Source organism: Oryctolagus cuniculus, chromosome 19 (genome assembly GCF_964237555.1).
Source record: "Oryctolagus cuniculus chromosome 19, mOryCun1.1, whole genome shotgun sequence".
Classification (NCBI taxonomy): domain Eukaryota; kingdom Metazoa; phylum Chordata; class Mammalia; order Lagomorpha; family Leporidae; genus Oryctolagus; species Oryctolagus cuniculus.
Window position 1 is genome coordinate 17,364,407 of NC_091450.1, and position 19,913 is coordinate 17,384,319.

At 44.6% G+C, this 19,913-nt stretch overlaps 1 protein-coding gene across 1 annotated transcript in view; it reads right to left on the reverse strand.

Annotated features, from left to right (window-relative positions):
• UQCRC2 (ubiquinol-cytochrome c reductase core protein 2) overlaps positions 1-19,900 on the reverse strand; it is a 31,970-nt gene extending 12,070 nt beyond the window's left edge. The window contains exons 1-10 of the mRNA XM_002711816.5: positions 19,733-19,900; positions 16,735-16,818; positions 16,454-16,603; positions 15,477-15,541; positions 14,560-14,616; positions 13,962-14,086; positions 10,502-10,599; positions 5,459-5,516; positions 2,043-2,138; positions 1,542-1,741 (exon numbers count right to left, since the gene is read on the reverse strand). Of these exons, the coding sequence (XP_002711862.2) occupies positions 1,542-1,741; positions 2,043-2,138; positions 5,459-5,516; positions 10,502-10,599; positions 13,962-14,086; positions 14,560-14,616; positions 15,477-15,541; positions 16,454-16,603; positions 16,735-16,818; positions 19,733-19,765 (966 nt within the window). The 5' untranslated portion in view covers positions 19,766-19,900. The remainder of the gene's footprint in view (positions 1-1,541; positions 1,742-2,042; positions 2,139-5,458; positions 5,517-10,501; positions 10,600-13,961; positions 14,087-14,559; positions 14,617-15,476; positions 15,542-16,453; positions 16,604-16,734; positions 16,819-19,732) is intronic.
• Positions 19,901-19,913: the final 13 nt, after the last annotated feature.

The following is a 19,913-nucleotide window of genomic DNA, read 5'->3' on the forward strand; positions in this document are numbered from 1 at the left end:
CGCTGGTTCAATTCTCGGCTGCTTCACTTCCGATCCAGCTCTCTGCTGTGGCCTGGGAAAGCAGAAGATGGCCCAAGTCCTTGGGCCCCTGCACCTGCATGGGAGACCTGGATGGAAGACCTCTCTCTGTCTCTCTGCCTCTGCCTTTCTGTAATTCTGCCTTTCAAATAAATACATAAATCTTTTAAAAAAAAGTATTAAACAAAAGGATCAACAGAATTAGATTCATTTATTTTAATTTCCACTGTTAAGTGTCAAATGACCAAAGATTTACTGAAGTATAAATCTAAATGTGCCATGTACTTTTAGGTGAAATTATGAACAACGTTCAATTCCACAATTTAGTATATTTGTTGCCTTTTTATTTATTTGAGAGGGACAGAGAGAAATAGATACAACTCCCATCTGCTGGTTCATTTCCCAAATGCTTGGGCCATTCCAAGGTGAAGATAGGACCTGGGAACCTATATGAGGTGGATTCCCACGTAGGTGACAGGGATCCATGTACTTGCGCCACCACCTGCTGCCTCTAAGGGTGGAATTAGCAGGAAACTGGAATCCAGAATGGAACTGAGGTACTCTATTGATATAGGTCACAGGTGTCCCAAGCAGCATCTTAACCATTAGGACCAAATGCCTGCTCCCATGTGCTGCCTTTCAAAGGCAACAATCACAGGTCAAGTAGGTTATAACAATGGGCAAATAATGCTCACTCATTAAGAGATATTTTGTTGTTATTTTACATTCCTCAGATTCAAACATCCTTATTTTGAAGGCTTTTTCACTTTCTCCACTATCACAAAAGGTATTTTCTAAAGTAACACAAACTCTGTATTATGATTAAATGTCATCATTTCTTTTTTAAATCTAATCTTAAGCTTAAAGGCTGGGTCTGTATACTTGATCTTGTCCAGTTGGTTGGAAAACCCAAAGGAGTGAAATGCAGGAAGTAGTCATGAGAGCTTAATATCTAACACTGTACTTTAAAGGAAACTGAAAGTGTGAATTTCTGACTTTTTTTTTAAAAGATTTATTTTTTATTGATTTGAAAGGCAGAATTAGAAAATGAGAGAGAGAGAGAGAGAGAGAGAGATTTTTCCATCTGCTTGTCCACTCCCCAAATGACCATAAAGGCCAGGTCTGGGCCAGATGGAAGCTGGAGCCAGGAACTTCATCTGGGTCTCCCATGTGGGTACAGGGGCGCAAGCACTTAGGTCTCCTTCTGCTGCTTTCCTAGGTGTATTAGCAAGGAGCTGGATTAGAAGTGGAACAGCTGGCCACTTTACCCGCTACACCACAACACTGGCCCCAAATTTCTAAGCATTTAATTCCTCTTTTTACATTAGAATAACTGAAAAGATCTAAGTTTTTAATAAAACCAATGAGGGATTAAAATCAAGCCTTGCTGTCTCTTCAACTGTAGAGTTCTGATGTGCTCATCTTAAAATTTAAGAGCACACTAACATCAGGAGAGATGATCAGGATTACTTCACACTGAGCCTTTAAAAACGAAAGGAGAGATACCGACTGCTCAGACTCACATCGAATGGCTGGTGAGTCCCCTTGGCGACAGCCTGGTATAGGAGGCTGGTGGCGTTGCTGCCCCTTTTGACGTGGGGCCCGGCACCAAGGACATGCTGAAGGACACTAAATGCATTCGCTTCTGTGCTTCCCATGGCAGCGCTTTCTGCTACAACCGCAGCATGGACAAGGCTGTCTCCAGTCTGTTCTCGGATTTCACCTGGGGCCATGGGAGGACAGAGAAGAAACTGGCTTAGTCACCACTGTTCTACTTTTCGGCGTTCCCATGCGGCAGTATAAACCCACTAAGACAAGGCTTATCTGTGGTCCTGTGCTTTCCAAGGCCATCCTACCCACCACCACACAAAACATGCATTTAATACTTGGTATGCGACGCCCCAACTGCCTGATTCTTCCCTTCCACTTGCGAATTGCTCGGTAATAAGTAATCAGGTCTATTCCACCTCGGCATTCTGTTCTAGCAGGGAACCTTCTTTCTGATAAAAGTTCACAATGCTCACCTCCACGGTATCTGGCCTTTACACCAGCCAAGCCAAGCCCACCCCTCATGTTGAGGAATTGCTCAGCAACTTGCTTGAGGACAGGATGACTCACACCTGTTTCAACAGAACAGCAGCAAAGCTAGAACCAGAATTTCTGCAACACAACTGTAAGCATCTGTCTTTTAACAATAAGTGACTGTAAAATTCAAACACCACAGAAGTAAACAGTAAAAACAAGAGCCTTCCAGACATAATGCTGCCCTCCCCAAACTACCTACTATATACCAGATACTAATTATGATTATTATTCATCGATAATATTATTCTCACTTCTTTATTTTAAAAACAGTATCATTCTAGGGGTTGGTTCTGTGGCATGGTGGGTAGATCCTCTGCCCGCAGTGCCGGCATCCCAGGCTGCCCCACGTCCAATCCAGCTCCTTGCTGGTGTGCCTGGGAAAGCAGTGGAAGGTGGTCAGGGTGCCCCTGTACCCATGTGGGAGACCCGCAAGAAGCTCCTGGCTCTTGGCTTCAAACCGGCCCAGCTCCAGCCGTTGTAGCCATTTGGGGAGTGGGCCAGCAGATGGAAGATTTATGTCTCTTCCTCTCTTTGTGATTCTACCTTTCAAATGAGAGTGGATCTTAAAAACGAAACAAAACAAACCAAAAAAAGAAAAACCCACCCAACCCAGTATCATTCTATTACTATTTCCAACTTGTCTTTCATAATTTGCATCTTTGTGACTCATCTGTATAAAATGTTAAATGGTTATAAAGAATTCCATTCAATGGATGTACTATTAATCCAATAAAAACAATCTGAGACACATAAGACAGAGAGTTTCCATCTGCTGGCCTACGTGCCAAATGCCTGCAATGGCCAGGACTAGGCTGGGCCAAAGCTGGAGAGCCAGAAACTCAATCTAAGTCAGGAATCTACCCACTTAATTCATCACCCTTTCCTCCCAGGCCTGCCCGAGCAGGAAGCTGGAGTCAGGGGCTGGCACTCACTCTGCGATGTGGCATCTCAGCTGGCGTCCTATTCTCTAGGACAGATGCCCATCCCAGTCAATCCACTCTTGGTGGACTTAGCAAGTTTCAAATAGCTGGCTCTAAGAACAGTATCACATTGTACATCAAAGGACACTATCAAGAGTGGATGAAAAACCCCCACAGAACAGAATCAATTATTTGAAAATCACATATCTGATAAGGATCTAGTACCCCCAAAATATAAAGAATCCTTAGAACTTAACAATTAAAAAGAACCAAAGAACCCAATTAATAAATGGGCAAAGGATTTCAGTAGAATTTCTCTTAATAAATTATATAAATGGCCAAAAAGCACGTAGGATGTCCCTTGTCATTTGTCAAATGACACAGGGAAACACAAATCAAAACTACAGTGACCTGGCCGGCGCCGCGGCTCACTAGGCTAATCCTCCGCCTTGTGGCGCCGGCACACCGGGTTCTAGTCCCGGTCGGGGCACCGGATTCTGTCCCGGTTGCCCCTCTTCCAGGCCAGCTCTCTGCTGTGGCCAGGGAGTGCAGTGGAGGATGGCCCAAGTACTTGGGCCCTGCACCCCAGGGGAGACCAGGATAAGTACCTGGCTCCTGCCATCGGATCAGCGTGGTGTGCCGGCCGCGGCGGCCATTGGAGGGTGAACCAACGGCAAAGGAAGACCTTTCTCTCTGTCTCTCTCACTGTCCAAAAAAAAAAAAAAAACACTACAGTGACCACCTGCACTAGGATGGCCATATGCAGAAAGATAATCTGTGTTTTGGTAAGGATTGGAGAAATTAGAAGCCTTGTGCACTGCAGGTGGGAATGTAAATTGGTTTAACTACTTTGGAGAGCAGTCTGGGAGTTCTTTACACGGTTAAACAGGGAGTTACCGTATGTCCTGGCAGTTCTACTTCCGGATAAATAACCCCAAAAATTGAGAAAACAGGTGTTGCAAGAAAACTTACATGTAAATGTTTATATTCACAATAGCCAAGAGGTAGAAATAACTCAAATGTCAGTATGTGGATATACAAAATGTGGTAATGGAATCTTTTTCAGTCGCAAAGGGGAATAAAACATTGATACACACTACAATATGGAAGTCCTATGAGAACACCGTGGTAAAGGAAAGACGCCAGTTACAGAAGACCACGCTGCATGATTCCATTTATATGAAATGCTTGAAGTAGTCAAATCTACAGGCAGAAAACAGATCAGTGGATGGCAGAGGCAGAAAGGTGGTGGGAATGGTGAGGGACTGCTCATGGGTATGTGGCTTCTCGGGAGATGGTGCAAATGTTCTGAAATTCGAGTGGTAATAGTTGTACAACCCTCTGAATACATTAAAACCCACAGAACTGTACATTATAAATGTGTGGATTTTATGGCATGTAAATTATACCTCATGTTGTTACTTACAAAACAAACAAGAAAACAATATTGCAAATACCATTCTTGTGTAAATATTTTGTAAAGCTGATCCTGTAAGACAAATCCTTTTTTTTTTTTGGACAGGCAGAGTGGAATGTGAGAGAGAGAGAGACGACAGAGAGAAAGGTCTTCCTTTACTGTTGGTTCACCCTCCAATGGCCGCTGCGGGCCGGCGCACTGCGGCCGGTGCACTGCACTGATCCGAAGCCGGGAGCCAGGTGCTTCCTCCTGGTCTCCCATGCAGGTGCAGGGCCCAAGCACTTGGGCCATCCTCCACTGCACTCCCAGGCCACAGCAGAGAGCTGGACTGGAAGAGGGGCAACCGGGACAGAATCTGGCGCCCCGACTGGGACAAGAACCCGGGGTGTCGGTGCCAAAGGCGGAGGATTAGCCTATTGAGCCGCGGTGCCGGCCTGTAGGACAAATCCTTACAACTGCAGAGTCTAAGAGTATAAACATTTAGAATGCAGAATATTCAAACAGACCTCCAAAACTGTTCTAATAATTTACACTTCCACTCACAAATTTTGAAACTGCCTATTTCTCCATAGCCTCTTTGTTGCCGATCTCACACATGAAAATTTTTTTAAGTATTAATGAGGCTGATCACTTAAAATAATTTTAAAGAAAGATAAGTGATATATAAGCACATACATACATTTATTCTTCCTATGAACTGTCTATGTTCTGTGGCTTGTTTTCTGTTAAGTTATACTTTTTAGAAAGCAGTTTGTATGAATTCTTTGCTTTGAGAAATTCACTCTTGTCACAGATTTTTTTCAACTGCCATGAAGAATTTAAAACAAGTAGTTTACAAAGTAAAATGTTGGATTCTGTTTTCCAAAACAACCAACAATTAAAATCCTATCATGTACTGTCTGTCTGACATAAACAGGAGATAGTTTTCAAATGTTGTTCAATTCTGTGTTTTCATCATCACCGTTTAAGGGACTATTCCTAAGAAAGCAAAGTGACAGGAAGACAATTCCCAACTTACCAAGTCCAATCAAAGCCATTCTTGCACTTGTGAAGTGGTTCTGAACATAGTAATGTAACTGAGGAAGTTAAAAACACTTATTAGATTATACCGGGATAAATATAAGGAGCTATAAAAACATAAAAGTGGGTTTGTTAGAACAGAAATATTCAGGCTGAAAAAAAATATTACACTGAGGTTATATCATAAAAAGTTTTGCAGAAGAGAAACAGAAGTTCATTATGGTCATCGTTACACAACTTTGTGAATATAATGAAAACCAATGAACTGTGTACTTTAAATGGGTGGATTATATGGTTTGTGAATTACATCTCAATATAGGTGTCCCATTCCTGGGAACCTATAGATTAACATGGAATCTTAGAATCTTTATTTGAGATCGCCAACTAATCATCCATCTAATCAAGCAAGTGATCTGAGAATCAGTGAGATTTGGAATCACTGATGTGTGCTATTACCTTAGGCTTCAAATTCAAAAGTGGGGCCAAGACCTGCCATTTTTAGTAACAGCTAATGTCACCTCCAGGAGGCTGAAAATTAATTCCTGGTGGAATCAGGTAGGAAAACCCCCAACTTATTCCTTTCATGGATAATGCACAAATACACAAATAATAAGTAAACAGATATATGTGAGTCCTCCTTAGGCGCAATTTGAAATTTCAAATTACCTGTGGTCAATTGTGGTCTGAAAATATTTTTTTGTCTTTTGTAAAAAAGTTTTTTTTTCTAATGTTTTGAAAGGCAGAGTGATAGGAGGGGTAGAGACGGAGACAGAAAGATGGGGGCACAGGGAAGAGATTTCTTCCACCCACTGCTACATTCCCAAATGGCCTCAACAGCTAGGGTGGTTCAGGTGGAAGCCTGGAGGAGCTTGGAACTTCATCTGGGTCTCCTACATGGATGCAGGGGCCCAAGCACTTGGCCCATCTTCTGCTGCTTTTCTAGGCACAATAGCAGGAAGCTGGATTGGAAGCTGGGGAAGCCAGGACTTGAATCAGCACCGATACAGGATGACGGCACTGCATGCTATGGTTTAACCTGCTGTTCCACAACATGGCCCCCAATATTTGATCAAGAGAGACCATCTTGGGGCCAGCGCTGTAACACAGGTGGGGCTGCCACCTGCAGTGTTGGCATCCAATGTGGGTGCCTGTTCAACTCCTGGCTGTTCCACTTCCAACCCAGCTCTCTGCTATGGCCTGGAAAAGCAGTGGAGGATGGCTCGAGTCCTTGGGCCCCTGCTCCCCATGGGAGACCTGGAGGAAGCTCCTGGCTCCTGGACTGGCCCAGCTGTAGTAGCTGCGGCCATTTGAGGGGTGAACCAGCAGATGGAAAACCTCTTTCTCTAACTCTGCCTTTCAAATAAATAAATAAATCTTAAAAAAGAGACCACCTTTACATAACCTTTAATTATAGCATGTTATTACAATTATTTGATTTTTAGTTGTTAATCTTTGTATCTAAGAAACAAAACTTTACTATAAGTACATATTTGTAGGAAAACACACAGCACCAAAAGGGTTTGGTGCCCTTCACAGCTTCAGGCATTCGTTCTGGGTCCTGGACCACCTCTGCTGTGGCTAAGAGGGATCCTTTACAGTGTTTCTGCAGTATTAAAAATTCACTGGAGGAGCTTAGAAAAAAAATGGATGGAGGGGCCGGGCGCTGTGGTGCAGTGAGTTAAAGCCCTGGCCTGAAGCGCCGGAATCCCATATGGGTACCGGTTCTAGTCCTGGCTGCTCTTTTTCTATGCTGCTCTCTGCTATGGCCTGGGAAAGTGGTAGAAGATGGTTCAAGTCCTTGGGTCCCTGCACCCATGTGGGAGACATGAAGGAAGCTCCTGGCTCCAGGCTTCGGATTGGTGCAGCTCTGGCCGTTGTGGTCATCTGGGGAGTGAACATCGGATGGAAGACCTCTCTCTCTCTACCTCTCTCTGTAACTCTGTCTTTCAAATAGATAAAATAAATCTTAGAAAAAAAAATGGATGAAAAGACTCCTTGTGGAAGGAAGGTGATGTGGAGAATCACTGGGTTAGGCAATGAGATTGAACACTTAATCCTTTTATCACAAATTGTGCCCTAAAATAGCTGGTGTCTACATCTATCAACTCACCTTGGACAGTTATTTTCTTTCTTTATTGATGCTGCCATTGCTCCAAGTATCTTACCAATAATTTCTTTGTTTTTATAAATTAATTTATTTGAAAGGCAGGATTACAAAGAGGGAGAGACGGAGACGGAGAGAAAGCTTCTGTCCCTTAGTTCACTCCTCAAATGGCTACAACAGCAGTCACGGCTGGGCCAGGCTGAAGCCAGGAGCCTGGAACTCTATCTAGGTCTCCCCCATGGCAGGCAGGGGCCCAAGTATTTGTGACATCTTCCGCTGCTCTCCCAGGTGCATTAGCAGGGTGCTGGATCAGAAGAGGAGCAGCCAGACTCAAAGTGGCACTCACACTGGCATTGCAAGCAGCAGCTTAATGTGCTACACCACAGCACCATCCCCAACACTACCAATTTTTTTAGAATTCCTTTAATCTAGAGAAAATTCAAAAACACTAACTTTGAGATAACTAAGTTCTTGTTAACATCTTGATATTTGTCTATGAAACACACATAATGGGAGCTTCTGATATACTGTAATTCATAAATTGACTTTTTCTTACTTCACAAGATGCTGTGGAATTTTTATGTGTCCATTAATATTTCTGAATGCTTGAGCAGTACTGCATTTTACAAGTAAGTTATTTAAGTCATCTCCTTATGCTGGATATTAAGTTGTTTCTAGTTTTTCACAATTAGAAAACATTCCTGAAGATAAATGTTTTGCTGTGTGCATTGTTTTGCCTACTTCAATGGTACATCTTTACAAGGGTGAATGTGATTTCTAAAAAATTTTGAAATTCAAGAGGTTAAAGCTTATGAAAAATGTAGCCTGTTTGTTAGATACGAATGGGTTATGAGTTTTAAATGAAAGTGCTACATGAATAGTAAGTATTAGATTATTCATTGTTGAGGGCCAGTGCTGTGGTGCAGCAGGCTAAGCTGCAGTTTGTGATGCTGGCAGCTCATGCCAGAGAGCCCGTTCAAGTCCTGAAGTTCTGCTTGTGCTCTGGCTTCCAGGTAATGCCCCTGGGCATGCGGCACGATGGCCCCAGTGCTTGGGTCCCTCTCACTCACGTGGGAGAGAGGATGGAGTCTGTGGCTCCTGGCTTTGGCCTGGGCTGTTGTGGCCATGTGGTGAGTGAACCAGCAAGTGGAAAATACCTCTCTCTCCCCTTCTCTGTCATTCTGCCTTTCAAATAAATGAAATCAAAAGAAAAGGTTTAAAAAAACTGATATCAAAAGAGAAAGGAATATATAGTTGCTTTTTAGCAGTGGCTAGCTAGAAATGGAATGGGAATAGAGACCAGAATTTCTGAGTCAGATATTTTTTGAAAATGTTGATAATTCCAAACTTTTTTTGCTTAATGTCTTTTGATAAAAATGCTTTTAAGATGGGTGTGGTAGGAATAGGAAATTAAGATTATATGCACACATTTATGCTGGAAAATTTAACACGCAGTGTTCCATGTTTTGGAGATAAAGTTGTATGGTAGACATGGATGTGACATGTGCCAAATCTATACTGCAATCAAAGTGAGGCTGGTATGCTGGAGAAGGAGAATGAGCTGGTGAGTGGGCTGATGATGGAATGGGAGGTATAGGAAGCAGGCTTCATTCTCACCTCCAGTAATTACAGGGACTCATCTTTTAGACAAAGATTTATTCTGATTTCTACAATAGTACTTCAAAAAGTTGGTGGAAAATGGGTTTATCTGGTACGAAAATTTTTGAAATCCATGTAGTTTTTTTCATAATATGCATTTCCCATGGAGTTTTGAAGACCAGTTGTAAACATTAAAATACTGTTTAAAGAAGATACAGGCCGGTGCTGCGGCTCACTTGGCTAATCCTCTGCCTGTGGCGCCGGCATCCCGGGTTCTAGTCCCGGTTGCTCCTCTTCTAGTCCAGCTCTGCTGTGGCCCAGGAAGGCAGTGGAAGATGGCCCAAGTGCTTGGGCTCTGCACCCGCATGGGAGACCAGGGGAAGCACCTGACTCCTGGCTTTGGATCGGCGCAGTGTGCCTGCTGTAGCAGCCATTTGGGGGGTGAACCAACGGGAAAAAAGGAAGACCTTTCTCTCTGTCTCTCTCTCTCACTAACTGTCAAAAAAAAAAAAAAAAAAATACAGAGGGAGGGGCAGGTGCCGTGGCTCACTTGGTTAGTTTTCTGCCTGTGGCGCTGGCATCCCGTATGGGCACCAGGTTCTATCCTGGCTGCTCCTTTTCCAGTCCAGCCCTCTGTTGTGGCCTGGGAGGGCAGTGGAGGATGGCCCAAGTGCTTGGGCCCCTGCACCCACATGGGAGACCAGGAGGAAACACCTGGCTCTTAGCCATGGCCAGGAATGCCTGCATCCCTTGGTAGAGTGCTGGGTTTGAATACTGGTTCTGCTCCCAACACCAGCTTCCAGCTAAGGTGAACCCTGGGTTGTGGCTGGTGATGGCTCAAGTGCTTGGGCCCCTGCTACTCATGTGGGAGACTTGGATGGAGTTCTGGGCTCCTGGCTTTGGCCTGGCCCAGCCCTCGCTGTGACCATTTGGAGAATATGCCAGCAGATGGAAGAGCTCTCTCTGCCTTTCAAATGAAAATGGAATGGGGGAAAGATACGCAGAAAATGGTCTCAAAGAAAACAGACCAGGTATGAACACTAAGTGCCTTTAGGTATGTGAGATGCCACTTTCTTTTCATTTCACTTGTCCTTAGTTTCCGATTTTTTTTTCTGTAATGATCATTTCTCTTTTGTCAAAAAATTTTAAAAGACACACAAAAATTTTTATCAAAGAACTTCAGTTAAAATGCAACAGATGAAAACAAAAAAGCAAGCTGAATTTCTTAAAATTAAAAGATGAAAAGAAAAATGAGCAAACAAACCTGAGATAGGAGACGAATGTTCAATTTCAAGTGAAAACAAGCACATTTTAAAATGCAATAGGTTGTATCCGTACCTCTTCTGGTGTCACTTTTCCAATCCTATAGTCAGGACAATACAAGGAATTAGCCAAGGCATTCCGGTAGGCTGCAGCATGCAAATTTTCAATGACATCTGTAAGATAAGTAATGAAGTAGTTACTGAAACAATAATATTGTTTTAAAATCTAGAAAGCTATAAGCATAATACAAATTTGGTCATCTTACAGCATTCAAGTAGTAAAAGGACTTCCAATTTATTATCACTTAACCCCTGGCAACTTTATCTTTTTTTTGACAGGCAGAGTTAGACAGTGAGAGAGAGAGAGAATGGTCCTCCTTCCGTTGGTTCACCCCCCAGATGGCTGCTATGGCCAGCGCGCTGCGCCAATCCGAAGCCAGGAGCCAGGTGCTTCTTCCTGGTCTCCCATGCAGGTGCAGGTCCCAAGGACTTGGGCCATCCTCCACTGCACTCCCGGGCCACAGCAGAGAGCTGGACTGGAAGAGGAGCAACCGGGACAAAATCCGGCACCCCAACCGGGACTAGAACCCGGTGTGCTGGCGTCGCAAGGCGGAGGATTAGCCTAGTGAGCCGCGGCGCCGGCAAACTCCTGGCAACTTTAAACATCCTGCCAGTTGAATATGCTGAGGAAAATGAGATTATATTGCTGCAGCTTTTACATGCTGGAGTCCATCAAACCACTCTCCACCTTTAACCTGCCTCCAATCATAATTTGGCTGGGCCTGGGTTTTGGGAAGTTTGGACCTAGTTATGGTCCTTCTACCAACTAATTTTTACTTATTGCTAGATTTCCTCTCTAGGTAATGGGGGACTTTTCAGGACATGTGGAGGAGCTATGATCGCATCAATCTTAGGTCGTATTACAAGCTTTTAGAGGTCAAATGCTGCAGTCAACCTGGACTTTCTCCTTTTTAATTTATTTATTTGAGAGAGTTACAGACAGAGAGAGACAGCGAGAAAGGTCTTCCTTCTGTTGGTTCACTCCCCAAATGGCTGCAATGGCCAGAGCTATGCCGATCCGAAGCCAGGAGCCAAGTGCTTCCTCCTGGTCTCCCATGCGGGTGCAGGGGCCCAAGCACTTGGGCCATTCTCCACTGCCCTCCAGGGCCACAGCAGAGAGCTAGACTGGAAGAGGAGCAACTGGGACTGGAACCGGTGCCCATATGGGATGCCGGCGCAGCAGGCAGAGGATTAACCTAGTGCGCCACAGCACCGGCCCTGGACTTTCTCTTCACTGGTGTCCTGGCATGGTCTCTGCCTTCCTGCTTCAGTGCCTTTGCTATATTAGGGCAACCTCTCAAGTACTGTGCTAGGTACCAGAAACAAAGGGATATGTGAGGTACAATGCCTGCCCTCAAAATGCTGAGAGGAGGGAGGGCATTTGGTGCAGTGGATAAAACACCCATGTCCTGCAGTGGAGCGCCTGGGTTTGAGTCCCGGTTCTGCTTCTAATTCCAGCTTCCTGCCAATGTGCACTCTGAGAGGCAGCCATGACAGCTTAAGTACTTGGGTCTCTGCTACCCACATGGGAAAGCTGAGCTGAGTTCCTGGCTCCTAGTTTTGGGGTGCTTAGGCCCAGCTGTTGTGGGCATTTGCGGGGTAAACCAGCAGATGGGAGACTGCTATTTGCCTGTCTCCCTAAAGAAGTTAGGAGGAAAAACTGAGAAATAAAGTATTATGGGTGCAAGGCCAGCAGCATGTCACAAGTGCAATAGGGGCACAAGGGAGGGCAGTGGGAATTAGAAAAGAGTACCAGAAATAACATTCGGAGGAAGTCACAGAACAAGTAGCATTTCAGCCCGAGAAAACAGACGAAGCAAAGGTGTACAGTATGACAACAGTCTGATTGAGAACTGCAGCTGAAACGGAAGAGGGAACAGCAAGATAAAAGAGCAGGGGAGTGGGGTCAGACCATGGAGGGTCAGATATGTTACGCTAAAGAGGTTGGGCTGACTGTAGAAGACAGTATGGAGATACCTCAGAAATCTGAATACAGAGCTACTCTACGACCCAGCCATCCCTCTCCTGGGAATTTACCCAAAGGAAGTGAAATCAGCATACGAAAGAGTGACCTCTTGTTTACTGCAGCTCAATTCACAATAGCTAAGATATGGAATCAATCCAGATGTCCATCAACTGAAGACTGGATAAAGAATTATGGTATACATACATTATGGAAAACTACACAGTGGTTTAAAAAAAAAAAAAAAAATCCTGGCCGGCGCCGCGGCTCACTAGGCTAATCCTCCGCCTTGTGGCGCTGGCACACCGGGTTCTAGTCCCGGTCGGGGCGCTGGATTCTGTCCCGGTTGCCCCTCTTCCAGGCCAGCTCTCTGCTGTGGCCAGGGAGTGCAGTGGAGGATGGCCCAGGTGCTTGGGCCCTGCACCCCATGGGAGACCAGGAAAAGCACCTGGCTCCTGGATCCTGCCATCGGATCAGCGCGGTGCGCCGGCCGCGGCGGCCATTGGAGGGTGAACCAACGGCAAAGGAAGACCTTTCTCTCTGTCTCTCTCTCTCACTGTCCACTCTGCCTGTCCTGTCAAAAAAAAAAAAAAAAAATCCTGTCATTTGTAACAAAATGGATGCAACTGGAAACCACTGGAAACCATTATACCTAGTGAAATAAGCCAGTCTCAAAGACAAATACCATATGTTCCCTCTGATCTGTGATAACTAATAAAGTACCTAAAAGGTACTTTGGGTCTCTCTGCCTTTGAAATGAGTCAGTAAGTTGGTTGTTTTGGAAAGATTCAGTAAAAGGGAGCTGGCTAAACAATACCCACACATAGCAATAAACAATGAGCAGCAGCAGCAACAATTTGCTGACTCTGTAGCTGGGTAACTACTAAACACTGGGAAGGAAACAGGAAAAGCATCGAGGATTCTATAACCAATTTGCTTATCAACAAACATGAAAAATGATTACATGTATAAATGTTCAGAGATGAACAAACTATATTTAAGCAACTGAGTACATTTCTGGAAAGGTTATTTTCAAACCCAAGCAGGACAAAAATTTTAACAGCCATTTTTTTTCTTCTACAAATTGATCTCAAAAACTCTGTACTGGGGCCAGCGCTGGGGCATAGTGGATAAAGCTGCCACCTGCAGTGCTGGCATTCCATATGGGAACCGGTTCAAGTCCTGGCTGCTCCACTTCCGATCCAGTTCTCTGCTATGACCTGGGAAAGCAGTAGAAGACGGCCCAAGTCCTAGGGGGCCCCTGCACCTGTGTGGGAAGACCGGAGGAAGCACCTGGCTCCTGGTTCCGGACCGGCATAGTTCCAGCCACTGTGGCCAACTGGGGAGTGAACCAGCAGATGAAGACCTTTCTTTCTCTCTCTGCCTCTCTCTCTCTCTCTGCCTCTCTCTCTCTCTCTGTAACTCTGACTTTTAAATAAATAAATAAATCTCTCTCTTTTTTTTTAAATAGCCAGTATCTTAGAAACTGAATGTAAAATGAAAATATACTTACGCGTCTGTGGATTCTGAAAAGCCACAGCTTTGTCAACCCTTAGCTGAGACTGAAGTGCAGCTACTTCCCAGCGACGAAATTCTGGTGATGTGGTGACGTTGAGTAGGAACTCCATTAGAATATCACTACAGGACACGGCAAGAGACACAAGTCAAAATTCCAACTTATAAAAAAATAGCATTTTTTTAAATTTGAGAGACAGAGATCTTCCACCCACTGGTTTACTACTCAAATTTCCCAAAACAGGAAGGGCTGGGCCAGGTGGAAGCTGGGAGCCCATAACTCAATTGGTGTCTCCCATGTGGGTGGCGGGGACCCAAGTATTGGAGTCTGCTGCCTCCCAGGGTGTGCATTAGCAGGAAGCTGGATGGGAAGCTAAGGAGGCAGGACCTGAGCCAGGCACTCAAGCAGTCGTCCTGAGCAGTGAATTAGGCGCTGCACTGAACACTGTCCCAAATCAAAAATCTGTATCACTGTCATGCTCTCAATATTAAACTCCCGGCTCTGTGGGCAGGACAGTACAGTGAAACATTGCAAAGACAAACTGAGCAGCATCCTCTCTTTAAAAGCAAGTGACCCAAGCACATGAGGCACTTACACATCGTCCCGCAGGCATTCCACCGTGTATGCCATCTTTTCCCTTGTTGCAGTCACACTGAATGGGAAACAAACTACAGTGAATTATCTGAACCAGAATAAGCTTTATTTTTTATCTGTCTTGTTAAATCAACCTATTCCTGTGGAAACATACTTTTAAAATACTACCAAAAAGCACAAAGGATAATTTAACAAAAATTCACCCACTCATCAGTTAAAATTTAAAATGAGTATAACGTGGCAAATCAATCAATCTTAAAAAGGAATGAAATTCTGACCCCTGCCACAACCTGGATGAACCTTGAGAGTCTTATGTTAAGTGAAGAAGTCAGTTACAGAAGGACAACTACTGTATGATTCCACTCTCAGGAGGTACCTAGAGTAGTCGAAAGAATGGGGACAGAAAACCGAATGGTGGCGACCAGGGGCGGGGGTGGGGGCTGGGAGTCACTGTTCAATGAGTATCCAGTTTCAGTTAGGGAAGATGAAAACAGTTCTGGAGATGGCTGGTGGTCACGGTTGCTAATGCCACTTAGCACCACAGAACTGCACACTTCAGGATGGTAAAGATTTCCTTGTGTGTGTTTTACCACAGTAAAGATGTGTTTCTGGCTTCCTCTTCTGAGAATAGCCTATCTTTTGTCTGCTCATTTCCTCTTTGGCCGTGCTTTCCTGATGGGTGATTCTTTTTCTAAACAGCAAACTTTTGCATGTTTTATGTATATTACATATGTTTACTCCCATTAATTAAGGCTTTACGACGTTTTGCACTTTGATGCAGAAAAGTCCAATAGTCTTTCCCTCTTGTGTTGTGTTTGGGTAATTTTCAACCACCTTGATGATAGAGGAGAGTTCTACTACAGTTGAGTATTTTCTGGTGTTTTCACTATTTATTATTTTACTACTTATTTAACAAACCTTAGTGTACCGCCAACTGCTTCAATTCCACGGGTTATCTTGAACGAGGAAGCTCCTTTAGTCGTCTTGAAAAAGAAAGAATGATTTTCTTAGCAGTTTTTGATTGTCAACTTTGCCAAACATCACACCATATCAAAATCAGTCTAACTGTCGTTAGTAGAGTCAGAAGGAACTTTACCAGAGCGGATCTATTTTGCTTAAGAATTATAAAAAAAAAAGTTTCAACAAAGAGCCCAAGTATAGATTTTTATATAAAGCACACTTATGTAAAAATCCCAAGATCAAACACAAGCTTACTGCATTCACCCAAGAGACTTGTTACATGGGGAAGATGAATAATTTTCTTTTATTTTGTGGCATTTTCTAACGTTCTAAAAGATTTATGTCATGATGCCAACCACCAACTAGATGGACTCTAATGCAATGCATCTCTGTGGCCAATGTCCCGTGGCTTCTCACTTTATATAATAAGGGGCTCTACTGGGTTGAGCAGTCTCCTTCTAAAATTCATGTTCCCTCCAGAACCAGTGAATGTCACTTTTTTTTTTATAACAGGATCTCTGCAGATGCAAGCATTTAAGATGAGGTCCGCTGAATGACTGGAGGGAAATTCGGACAGAGACAGAAGGAAGAGCACGTGACAAGAGTGGCAGAGACTGGAATGTTGCAGCTGCCTGCCACAGAGGGTGAAGGATTGCTGGCAACTACCCACACCCAGGGCGAGGAAGGCAAGGGAGGAGTCTTCCCTGGATCCTTTTGCGTGAGCCCAGCCCTAATGACATCTTAATTTGACTTAGCCACCTTTGGTCTCTAACCTCTAGAACTGTGAGGGGATAGGTTTTTAAGTTATCCGGTTTGTGGCAATTTGGTGCAGCAGCTTACGAAGATTAACACAGCGACACTGCTTTGAGTTTTTCTTTTTCAAAGGACCTAAACACCACAGCATTCCCAAACACCGAAGTGGTGAAGATCCTCACCAAACTGGATGCAAGACGCAGCAAATGAGAGGTCCCTAAGTTGTTGGAGTCCTCGTATCTACTGCCCGCTTTGATGAACAAGCCAATTCTGGATGCAGGAGCATAGTTTTCCAGAGAAGCAATCACTAAGCCATTTGGTAATTTGGTGAACTGTATTCAAAATAAAGCAGAGAGAACAAAACAAAAACAAACAAACAGAACCCAAGATGTGATTAACTGCTTTCTGTTTCAGGGACCGTGAGGCAGATCGGGGTGCCAGTGAGCCACGTGACGGGACTAACCTCGAGGTCCTGAGGGTGCAGAGGCGCTCCTGCGGGGGCAGCCGAGGCTTTCACTTTGGGAGCAACTTTGAGGGAATAAAATCTCTAAACACACAAACAAAGAAGACCGGTCACACACGTTTCTTGCGACAGCGGTACCTTGTGTAAAAGCATAGTATCTTAGCGGGGCTAAGGAGTGAAAAGAACAATAACCACTGGGCTGGGAGAATGCAGCTGTCTATCTTGGTGACCCAGTAGCTTCCCGACTCCAGAATGTGTTTGTGATTTACAGGGACTACTGAGTTCCCCAGGGTCGTTTTTCACCATGTGAAGAATCCTTGTATTCTCTCTCAACTATATCTGTAACATTTCAAGAGGTTCTTTGTAGTTCTAGTGCTTTAGAATTTTCTGAAAAAGCACCGAGTTGCCATACTGATGCCCTTTTTTAGATTTTAGCATCAGTGCTTCCCCTAATTACTCAACACGTCTCACTTTTTTAGTGTTATTTTCCAATCGAAATGAGTTCATTTCTGTAATCATTTTACCAACCTTTAAAAAACAACAAAGTATACCAACTTCTTGTGAGCCCCTCATATTTCCATTCTACCTTTATTCTGTTATGTACTATGCTGAGACTCACAACCAAGGGTCTTAACTTTCTTTGACTAAATGTTTATACCATTCTGAGATTAGCAATCAGTCACTCCACCACTGCAGAGTCTCGGTATAAACATGCATTTACTGGCAGGGAGAAAGGATCTTCTTAAATGTCAGACAATTGATCTAAAATGCATTCACTTCATTTAGTTTTTGTTGGCAAATGATAGGCAGTGGCATAAAGCTCACTCTGGTTACGACTTCTGTTCATGAGTTACTAGTGGAGATGCTGGGTAAATAAACATGGAGCTGCTGTCACCTGTGGCGCTCCCTGGACCTCCCCCCCCCCCCCACCCCAACATTAATTCCACAGTGAAAAGCAGACCTATATGAAAGAGGTGCATTTAGAAGACACCACCAGATTCTGGCTAAAAGAACAGAAAATGAAAAAACACCTTTTAGCTATCAAAATCCCAGGCAAGACCAGAGAAGGGGCTTCAAGAGCTCCTTCCCCGAGCTCTTTCAAAAGATAACACAACCCGTGAAGATTTCTGTGGGCCTTGGGGCTGGTGGTGCCCATTTTCCATTTCCAGCACCACTGGTTCAGGTTACAGGGAGAAAAACCAATCCAAAGCCTCAATGGATCCTTTACCCCTGGCACAAGAATTCCTCAGAAACCAACTTATTCCTGCAAATGGGGCCTTGACCACAGCACAGCGGTGTAAAACACCCTGAAAGCTGTAAGCTGCAGATAAAAAGCTTGTAACTGTCTGCGTAGAAATAGCTGAAACTGAACATACAAGACCGGGAAGAGATTTATAGCAGTCTATTGTTAAGGCCTGGCTTTTTGAAGCTCAAAACCTGGGAAATCTTCTTCTCATAATTATAGCAAAACACACACACAATTGGAGGAAAACCAATGTTAGAACAACAAAAAAGTCAAAATACAAAAAAGCTTGGTGCTCCCAAGATCCAACCATAAGGGTGCTGGAGTTTCTAACCGACCCCCAGCAGAGGCTGCAAGGCCTCCCTGTGCTGTTCACATTGGCCGTCAGTGCTGTATTAAGCTGGCTGCTGGTTTATTATTGGCTGTCAGTATTGCTGAATTCTACATTACAATTAGCTTTGCCTTGACATCATCCACTTTCTTGCTGGATATGGTAGAGTTAAGCCTAGTTGTGACTGGCCTGTGATTTTCCAAAAAGTAAATTTTATGATACATGGAGAGAGCAGTTCCATTGCCAACTTAGATCTGGTTATGAACCTATCTGTCCCCTTCAAATCTGCAACGAATTATCCTAGAAACTGGCATGCAATTGCTGTTTTAATAAAATATGTAAATATCATATATAAATATAAGTTTATATACATATAAACTTACTGATACAAAATTAACTGCTATAATTAGAAATAAAGAACGGCTTTCACATTCACTGTAGTTTGTTTACTTTGACTTCTCTAACTGTAATCTTTGAGGTTTTCTTTCTAGTGGAAAACGGAAGGAAGGAGGCGATTTTGCCCCCGACCCGCAATTTACCTGGCTGCCCTCAAAGCGTTATCAATCATTGGTTTGTCTAGGCACGCCAGGAAGGGTGATACAGTTACAGCCTAAATTGTACAATCCACAGTACATCCGCTTAACCCACAGGGGACCCATCGCCACGTTAGGTCTTTTATATCTTCTAACGGGCTTTTCAATCCAGGTGCTCCTGGCATTCTGGCTGCATGACCCTGTTGTAGGAGCTGTTTCTGTGCATCTCAGGAAGTGCAGCAGCACCCCCCTTGGCTTCTTAGATGCCAGAGGCAGCCTCTCCACAGGCTGTTAACACCAAAGTGTCTCCAGACATTTTTGTTACCAAGAGCGAAAATCGTCCCCCTCTGAAATCTGAAGAATGCTCGATCGGTAAAGTCTATGCAAATATTCCCCCAATTCGAAAAACTCTGGTCCCAAGCATTTCGGATATGAGATATTCCACTTGCACCTGCAATGAGCTCATCTATTACACGTTTATGCGTAAGCCCACTGCACAGTTATAAGCCAAGGAGCAGAGGCCGCAGCAGATAAAGGGTGGGTGACAGGTCTCAAGGACCTCTCCGCCTCCCCCGGCCCCGGGTCTGGCAGTCTCCTCGGGCACCCAAGTGCAGGAGTGACCTTCAGACGTCTCGTCGCCGCGTCGCTGCATCTCCGCCCTCGACCCCTCCTCCCTCTCTTTTGGCTTTCTGGCGTAAGGTCTCTTCTGCTCACAGAACAACCTGGGCCTCCAACGCCCGAGCCGGCCTGAAGCTAGCGGGCTCGCAGGGTTCAGATGAAGGGCAGATTGGATCCCAAGGCAAGGCGCCCAAGGGCAGGCACCTCGGCTTCCGATCCACCTGTGGATACACCGCTCCCCAGCCCTTCTCCAAACCGGCAGGCTGAGCTCACCGAAAAGGACCCGGCTCTGGTTAATAGCTTCATGGCTCGAGATTGCTTTCACCCGCGGTCACTGCCGGCTTAAAGGAAAGCAAGATGGTGGTGGAGGACAGGAGTATCCCAGCCTTCCCCGCGAACACGTTCCCACGCCCCTTGCTGGGCGAGGGGGACTCTCTATACAGACTGCACTCGA